The 9673-nt window shown below is 31.7% G+C and overlaps 1 protein-coding gene across 1 annotated transcript; it reads left to right on the forward strand.

The window, feature by feature from the left end:
• The first annotated feature begins 3728 nt into the window (after window positions 1–3728).
• On the forward strand, window positions 3729–7272 carry LOC7482454 (plant cysteine oxidase 2). The gene is made up of 5 exons (XM_006373247.3): window positions 3729–4513; window positions 5444–5562; window positions 5646–5808; window positions 6506–6742; window positions 6866–7272. Exons 1-5 carry the CDS (start codon window positions 4396–4398, stop codon window positions 6988–6990), a joined length of 762 nt encoding a protein of 253 aa, XP_006373309.1. The 5' UTR covers window positions 3729–4395; the 3' UTR covers window positions 6991–7272.
• Window positions 7273–9673: the final 2401 nt, after the last annotated feature.

Below are 9673 nucleotides of genomic sequence, written 5' to 3' on the forward strand. Positions count from 1 at the left end.
TTTTACATATTAACTGTTATTGGCTTATATCGATCCAATATATAGTCATCTCAATGCTTTTTTTAAAACAAATATGTCATCTTATACATTATCATTTAAGTATTTTAAAAATATTTCAGCTATTATGCATAAATTGTTTTACACCAGCAGCGTATCACAGACCATAAAAAACTAGTTGAATATCTACGAACTCGCCTCATCATGTGCTATGATAATTATGCCAAAAGCTCTCTCATTTTAATCCTTTCTCTCAAATCCTTCTGCTTGGACGCAGCCCAAATGTTCAATAAATTTCAACGGATAAACAGTAACTCGATTTTATTTTCATCGGCGGATGATTTTTTCAGACCTCACCAAACAAGGCAAGTTCTAGAGGCTCGAGAAACACGTGCGCAAAATCAGGTTATCACTTATCACAGCTCTTCGTTAACCCTAGATTTTTATTTAGATTTCAAAATATCTTCAATACTTGACTTTTAAAAGTTTATTAATGAACTTATGAACACTATCAAAACTCTTTTATATCTATATTTTATTTTAAAATATCATTCCCTCACAATTCTTAGTACATAATTATATGCATACTTTTTTAAAAAAACTTATTCTTGTTTATATATATATATTTGAAGTAATTAACATGGCTCAGTAGGATGGATTGATAGGTGTGGGTTTAGGAAGGGAAAGCTGTTTTTCTGACTAACTTTTGCGTACCCAAATCATTTGTAAAATATAATGAAAATTGTTACAAGGAGATGACCCAAAAATTCCTCTTCAAATATATTCGAGGAGACAATAAAACATTGATTGTCTAATTCTAATATAACTTTGGAAATCGTAAAAAGTTAGTTTGTTGCGTGAGAAATATATATATGTTTCGCGGCTACGTGGAATACAAAATTATTTAATTAATTATTTGTTTGTTGGAAAATAAATTATTTTTTAATGTTTAATAATGTTATGGAAAAAAATTAAAAAATATTTTTCAGTGTTTGGCCTACCATAGAAAATAAGCTGGAAAATAATTTATTAATGTTTTAGTCTTTTTAAGTTTATTAAAAAAAATGAGAACCACAATTTACAGATGAAAAAGTTGAAGGAGGATAAAATTGAAAAAAAAATTCATAAATTATTTCAAATAAAAAACAGTAATAAAAAAATGAAAACCAAATCTAACATATAAAAAGGTTAAAAGATGATGAAGTTGAAAAAAAAATCAATTTCATAAATTATTTCAAACATGACAAATAACAACTAAAAGAATGATAATCAAATCTGATAGATAAAAAAATTTTAATTAAGAAAATGATAAGATAAAAACAAATAACAATCAAAAGAATAAGTATCAAAGTTGATATAAAAATCAAATTCTAAGAAATGAAATTAAAAAAAAATCAAAAAATTATTCAAAACAAAATATATAGCAATCAAAAGATTGAAGTCTGAGTTTGATATAATCAACAAATAACATAATATTTTTTTTAAAAAATTTTACAACTTATAAAAAGTGTATTCCGCCTTAATCCATTTGTTTGCTGAAAAATAGTTTTCTCTTATAAAATGGTTTCCATGAAAAATAAATTTCTAGAAAATGATTTTTTTTTTATGTTTGTCAATGTCATGAAAAAAGAATTAGAAAATACTTTCTAGTGTTTGACTATACTATGAAAAATAAGCTGAAAAATAACTTATTAATGTTTTATTTTTTTAAGTTTATTAAAAGAACGGAGACCAAAATTAACAGATAAAAGATTGAAAGAGGATAAAATTGAAACAAAATCCCAAATTATTTCAAATAAAAAAATAGCAATAAAAAAATATAGGTCAAATCTTACAATAAAAAAAATTGAAGGATGATAAAATTAAAAAACAAATTATTCCATAAATTATTTCAAATAAAAAAATAATAAAAAGAATAAGAGTCAAATTTGTTTGATTAAAAAGTTGAAAGATGATGAAATTGAGAAAAACATTTCATAAATTATTTCAAATAAAATAAATAATAATATAAAGAATGATGACCAAATCTGACATATAAAAAAGTTGAAAGATGATGAAATAAAGAAAAAAATTCAATTTCTTAAATTATTTCAAATAAAACAAATAGTAAACAAAAGAATAATGATCAAATTTGATTGATAAAAAAATCTCAAATAATAAAAGGATAAGAGAAACAAATAACAATAAAAAAATTGAGAATCAAAGTTGATATAAGAATCAAATTAAATTAAATTCTAAGGAATGAAATTAAAACAAAATAAAATATATAAGAATCAAAATATTGAGAACTAATTGATATAGTAAAAAAAATAACATGATATTTTTGAATTTTTTGCAACTTCTAAAAAATATATTCCTTCCAAATCCATTTGTTTGCCAGAAAGCACTTTCCATTTGGAAAATGGTTTTAATAGAAAGTAAATTACTGAAAAATAAATTATTTTATGATATTTGATAGTGTTATGAAAAATAAGTTATAAATAACTTATTAATATTATTTTTCAAGTTTATTAAAAGAACGTATACCAAATTTGACAAATAAAAAAGTTAAAGGAGGATGAAATTGTAAAAAATCCAATTTCATAAATTAGTTTTAAAAATAAATATAAATTAAAAGAATGGAGATCAAATCTAACAGATAAAAAAGTTGAAAAGAGATGAAATTAAAAAAAAATCAATTTCATAAATTATTTCAAATAAAATAAATAACAATCAAAAGAATGAAAACCAAAATTGATAGGTAAAAAATTTTAATTAAAAAAAATATAAAATAAAAACAAATAACAATCAAGAAAATGAGGACTAAAGTTGGTATAAAAATCAAATTAAATCAAATTCTAAGGGATGAAATTAATAAAAAAATTCTAAACAAAATATATAATAATCAAAAGATTGAGGACCAAATTTGATATAATTAACAAGTAACAAGATATTTATGATTTTTTCGCAACTCTTTAGAAAATGTTTTTTGCTCAAAATAAAAACAAAATGATTTTCTAGAAATCAATCCAAATTTTTCTTTGAGTGAAAATCGTTTTTCATTGACCAATTTCTATGATGGTTAATTAACATAGAAAAATTTAGAAAATAATTTTCAGAAAATCATTTTTCATGAAACAAAGAGGACTTGAAAGGAAAATATTTTTCTGAAAATCAAACTAAATTTTTCTTTGAAAAATTTAGAACATAGTTTCATTCTTAAATATCTAGTTGATTTTAAATTGTTCTCCGTATATTTCCTTTTATCATATAATTAAATTAGAATTATTAAACATAATATTATTTGGATAGATAAAATATGTCATCGTTTCAATATTATTTTAAAATATATCTCATTGATTTTTTTTAAAATCCAAGCTATATTTTTTTAATTAATTTTTTTATTCTTTGATTTTTTTTTAAACATGTCAAATCAACTCTATTATATAAAAGCAACTTCCACACCATTTTTAATTTGAAATAGAGAACAAGTCGGTAATTTTTTTTTTATATTTTACCCATTAGTCTGTATCATGACAATAGCAAAAAAAAATCTTCATAACATATAAATTATTTTTTTACATTCAAAAGTTTTTGATCCATCTATTTATTCTAAAAGAAATAAAAGTGGGAAGAATGTGAAAAACTAAAAAAAGAATGGGCAAAATCGGAAAGAATGAAAGAAATACCACTATATATACAAAAAAAGAAAAATAAAGTTTGGATAAATTAAAGGAAAGAGAAAAACAGCCCATAGAATGGAAGCAATGGCCCCTGGTTTTGATTCTCTCTCAAAGAAACCAACTGTATTTTCCTTTAAACTAAAAATAACCCTAGAAAAATCACCTGGTCTACCTTCTTCCTATTTATACCCCAATCTTCCTCCATTTTGCACTTGCCCACCCTCACATCACAAGAGATGCCGATTTTCACCTCGACATCATCTCCTTTCTCCGTTTGCCTCTCTATTCTTGTATTCTAAACACACAAATACACATAGCATCAAACTAAGTAAACAGTACCATACTTAGTGAAAACTGCGTATTCATACATACACACATACATATACTGTGTTTTTCTCTCTGTTTCCTTTTTTTGTTTCTTTCCTATAAAATCTTGCATACCCATATACCCATGTCTGTGTTTTTTTAATCTTTGATCTGAAATTTTTGCTTTTGAGAAGATACCCAGATAGGAATTTATGCTGTTGTTTTGAGAGGTGGTGTTGTGGGGGTTGAATGGGCATTGAGACGAGTGTGGCAAATAAGAAAGTAAACGAAGACGAGTGTGGCTAATAAGAAAGTAAACGAAGTTCGTGAATTGGCAACGGATTAAGGTTCGACTCCGAATTCGAATTTGAATCCAAAAACCAATACGAATAGCAAAGGAAAGAAGAGCCGGCGGCGCCGTCATAAGAAGATGGTGTCTGCATCGCCGTTGCAGAAGCTTTATAACACCTGCAATGAAGTCTTCGACTCTTGTAGCGCTGGAATTATTCCTTCTCCCGATAATATCCAAAAGCTAAAGGCAGTTTTGGGTATGTTTCTTTGTGATATTAATTCTCTTTCTTCAGTGCCTTGAATTTGATTCTTTAGAGTTGGAAAATTGGGTAGCATAATAATTGAGGGGTTTTAGAGTTTGGTTTTGATAATACTAATGCCTGTTTTATCTCAATTCTTATTGTTGTGATGTTGTTGAACTTGGCATGATTTTACTTTCTCCAGTACATTGTATGCTTGGTTATCTTCGTTACCCTCTTCCTTTAATCAGATTTCGTTTAATTAATATTTTCTTACTGTCTGAGAAAGGCCCATTGGTATCTGCTTTTTATTATTATTATTTTTTTGTTAGTTTTTGTACCTATGGCAATTTTTCTATGATTTTTTAATTGAAATAAAAAAATACTGATGAAATGTACGATGTTTCTCAGCAAGAATGTAGATGCGATTTCTTTTTTGTCTTTTCAATATTTTTTATGGTCTTGACCCTCAAGGCCTTTTAGTTACTAGATTTATAATCCTTGGGGGAATGAGAAGCCTTACAAAGATGAATGAAGGCTTGAGCCAGCATGAATAGCACGACTACGCAACCTCTTCTCAATTTCCTCTAGTTCGCTATTTCAACTTCCATTACTGCTATTCCCTTCATGGACGTGCTTTCATTTCTTCTGTGGTTCAGCCTTTCTTATTTTAATAGCATTCGGTTAATGCACTTCGCATGATTGCTCACACACACATGGATACATATGCAGGCACACAAGTAATATTTGACATTGATGTATACGGTCTACTTCAAGGTTTTGTTTTTTTGATGCATTTCAATAAAATGAGGATAGTGATAGGAATGAAACACGCAAGTATAAAACTGAAGAAGTGCCACCTCTTCGTTGCTGCTGATGAAAAAGTACTATTAGCTATATTTTGTTTTTGGGTTTGATATTAATTTGTCCTTGATTCTTTTTATTTAGATGACTTCAAGCCTGCTGATGTTGGTCTCAGTCCAGAAATGCCACATTTTCGAGCTTCTGTAGCTGGGGAAACTCCTGTGATCAGATACATATATATCCATGAATGTGAAAAATTCTCTGTATGCAGTCTTCTGAGGTGCTTTCTTGTATATATTTGAGGAATTGTATATGACTTGAGTGCTCTAATTTTCAATTATCACAGATAGGGATTTTCTGCTTGCCGCCTTCAAGTGCCATTCCACTTCATAATCATCCTGGAATGACTGTATTTAGCAAACTTCTCTTTGGGACTATGCACATAAAATCATATGACTGGGTGGTTGATGTCCCTCCCAGCACATCTGCTGTGGTCAGTCCTTCAAAATGTAAGTTATATTTTTTTTTTGTGTTTGATACTGAATTTTGTGCTGCCAGATTTTTTTGTACTTAAAGGTGAAGAAATAGAAACGCTCTATGAGGGTTAGTGTTGAACTAGAAAATGACCTGACCTTGCCAAACCTAGTATTCATCTTCCTGGTGACGAGCTATTAAACAAAGAAATCAAGCATTTAATTGAATATGCTGTGGGTCAATAAAAAAGTTGAAAAGTAATCCATTTTATTTGCAATAGTCCAGCTCAAGCATAATAATTCGTTTTTACTGGTTGTGCACTTTGTATTTGATCAAAATAGCAAATTCCATGAGAAAATTAGAGAAGAAAAATGTAAATCTAACTTTGTAAACTGAAGCTGGTGGACATTGAAAAAAAAATAAATCCCTCTATATATTTTGAAATTGGTCTTAAAGTTGTCAATAAGACCTAAAAAGTTTTGAACAATTCAAAAATCACAATCCTCATTTGAGCAATGTTCTAGTTCTCACTAGATAGAAAGGTCACATGATCGTTTTCATAACCTGTACTGGAAGCTGGTAGTATCTTGACCCTCTCCCTCTATACCATGAGTCTCAGTTGTTTGCATCATGGGGAACCCTAGCAGAATACTTGACTTCGGCAATTCCACTTTTCCCTCCTCTATACTTGCAAAAGAAACTAGCCTGACTTAATGGTTTTGGTTAATGAAGCAAAGCAGCCTGTTGTCCAGCAACCTGAAGCTCGTTTGGCCGAGGTCAAGGTCAACTCCAACTTCACTGCTCCGTGCAACACCTCTATCCTTTACCCCACTGATGGAGGCAACATGCATTGCTTTACAGCAGTGACAGCATGTGCTGTCCTAGATGTGCTTGGCCCTCCCTACGGATCCGATTCTGATGGCCGGCATTGCCAATTCTACTTTGACTTTCCATTTTCCAATATCTCAGGTATCATGGTGCATCTTCAAAAAGTTGATTCAAAACGTTTACATTAATGAAACAATGTTCTGACTCGGTGAAATCTTTTGAGTTAGTAAGTATTTGATAATATTTTTCTTGCTGACAATGCAGTTGATGGACTTTCCTTGCCTGAAGGAGGGAAGGAAGGCTTTGCGTGGCTTCAAGAAAGGAAGAAACCCGAGGACTTAATTGTTGTAGGAGAACTGTACGGAGATCCAACAACTGTGGAGACGTGAGCCTGCTGTCTACACCATTCTTCCCTCCATATTGTCGTTGGCTGCCCACCTATTTTCAGTAGCAGCAGATTAGCAGATCTTTTATTTCTTTTTACTTTTATGCGTATGGTTTTTTTCCTCTTCTTTTCTTGTTGAACACCACACAAGGCGCCTGGTGCCTTTTCACTATAGTTTCTGTACATAAAAGGAAGAAAGGGGACAGTCTTGTATGTGGCGCACTGGAAACAGGTTGTCAGCTCAATGGCTTAACGAGGAAATGTTCGAAGTGCACTTTTTGTGTCACCATCATCTCTATCTCGTTTCCTTTTCTAGATATAGGTAGGGCTTCTTTTTTGTGCTTTTGAATTTTTTTTTTGTGATTTTACATTATTTTAACGTATAAATTTAAAAAATAAAAAAAATATTATTTTAAAAAAATTACAAATTTAAAATCAAAATCGATCCATGTGTATGAACAGTTTACCTGTGGTACCTACCTAGTGGGCGAGAATCGAAGGTACAACATGCTGCCTGTGTTTGGAAAGGACAAACATAGGTTCTGCAGGATCTTTCTTTTCGGGTACTTCTGAGACGGGAAATATGTAGCTCTGCTGCATGCTAGGGTTTAGGGGATCCTGAGATGTCCTGATGCAACTGTTGCTATTGGGAATCTTTTTCGCTTTTCGGTGGCATATAATTACATGCCGTTATCCCTATTGAAAGAAACAAAGGGCGCTCGGTTCCATGTGCCTTTTCCCTCTCTTGACGGTACATCCTACCATGAAGTAGTAGTTATAGGCTAGATCATGCATGGTAAGTTAATAGCTTGAAAATGATCCCCCCGCGTTGTGCATGGATTCAAGTGATCATGGCTTGAATTTAGACAAATCGAAGGAAATCTGTCTTAATATGCAATGCAAGTTCTCCCTCACACGAAACACAACACCTGAGACCAGTTGGTGTGCGGCCAAGTGGAGTCATTCTTTGGAATTCCCTCCCCACAAAAGTCAAGGTGAAGAAACCCTCTTCGGCTTCAATCACGGCGCATGCATGGGTAATGGTGAATATTTTGGATTTTAAAAGAAAGGTTACGAGTTCTACATAGGCAAACGTTTTGACCTCGTACGCTTGCCTTGCATCGCGCAGTTCAGTTTTTGCTTTGTGTTGCCCTTTTCCATCTGCCATCTGCATGAGATATTGTAGCTAACAATTAGTTGGTGAGGTCTAACGAGCTAATCATCCTCACGGTCAACAAAATAATCCTTCTTGAGCTATTCGTTGTCTCAAGCTATAGACGAGATGCAAAGAACTTGAGAGGATATGCGCCGGATATTTGCCACAGACAAGAAGCCGGCCGGTAAACGAAAAGAAAAGATGACAATTTGTGATCCGTTAGCAACAATGCGGGATTCCAATTTAAACCATCATTGATATCCACCCCCCTCTATCTACTTGATATTTTTATTTTTGAAGTGCCTAGTGTGTTTGTCATACACGCCAACCACGTTTCAAACTGCGGTTAGCTGCAAAAAGCGTCATTTTTTATGCTTTCTGTGGCCAACTGCAGTTTGGAACGTGGTTGGCCGGTTAGACAAACAAGTATGATATCGTCTTATCTTTTCTTCTAATGGTTATTCGATTCATTTCCTTGCTCTTCTTTCTCTGGTGCTCGGAATCTTGTGCTGAGCTGTTAACGAGACTACCAGGGCAGCCTGGCAATTTTCCCTTTGAAAAGTACTCTGGCTACATTGTAAAAGATGCCAAACATGGCCGAGTTCTATTCTATAACTTTGTTGAAGCAGAATCAGCTGATCCACTTTCGCGTCCTTGACCTTATGTCTTAAATGGAGGTTTGTATTATGCTTGATATACTGTCTACCCTTTTTTATTTTTTCTTTCCAGTTTACAAGAAAAGACTCGAACCTGAGACCTCTTTAGAAGATTGGAATGCTAGCTGAGCTACATGTTTATTGCCATGAACTTTCTGCCTTATCTTTTTATAGTAATTTTCGAATTCAATGCTGTATTACGGATATCTTCACACTAGGCCTTGATTGTTCTTCACTTGGTTATGGCGCTTTTGAGGAACATGCATGGTCCATTCCAACCAGGGAAAAATGGACTTCTTGTCAAAAACCAATCAATATTCCTGGAAATTAGGTAAGATTACAAATTGAATATATGTTGAATGCCCTTTTTTTTGTTTTTATCATTTTGGGAACTAGTTATAACATCATCTTGATAATGTTGACAGAATCAAATATGCTCCACGTTGAATCACCAATTGGAGTTGGATTTTTATACTCAAACACAAGCTCCAATTATATTTCCTGGAATGACACCAGAATTTGTATATTTTCTTCTTGGAAATGGCTCTATTTTCCCCTCTTGTTAATTGCATTGTCTTTGCCTGGTGACTTATTGATTGTTATTTTTTAGGAGTGGGTCAACAACTGGGGATGATTTGAGATTTATTGTGAACTGGCTTCAAGAATTTCCTATGTACAAAGACTGATTTGTTCCTAACTGGAGAGAGCTACGCTGGTAATCAATGATTAAGTGTTTCTAGTGAATCAGTCTTGCACATTTTAAAGGAATTATTGCACATTCTTGGGATTGAATTGAAAATATTACCACAACGGTTCTAGTTTTTTAATGAATAGGAGATATATTGATAGAGAAATTTATCTTTATAAAAAAAATA

The sequence above is a fragment of the Populus trichocarpa genome, chromosome 17 (genome assembly GCF_000002775.5).
Source record: "Populus trichocarpa isolate Nisqually-1 chromosome 17, P.trichocarpa_v4.1, whole genome shotgun sequence".
Lineage (NCBI taxonomy): Eukaryota > Viridiplantae > Streptophyta > Magnoliopsida > Malpighiales > Salicaceae > Populus > Populus trichocarpa.

Coding starts and splice junctions, on each gene's coding strand:
- LOC7482454 (XM_006373247.3), top strand. CDS start 4,396: ATGGTGTCTGCATCGCCGTTGCAGAAGCTTTATAACACCTGCAATGAA. Junction 4,514..5,443: donor AAAGCTAAAGGCAGTTTTGG/GTATGTTTCTTT, acceptor CTTTTTATTTAG/ATGACTTCAAGCCTGCTGAT. Junction 6,743..6,865: donor TCCATTTTCCAATATCTCAG/GTATCATGGTGC, acceptor CTGACAATGCAG/TTGATGGACTTTCCTTGCCT.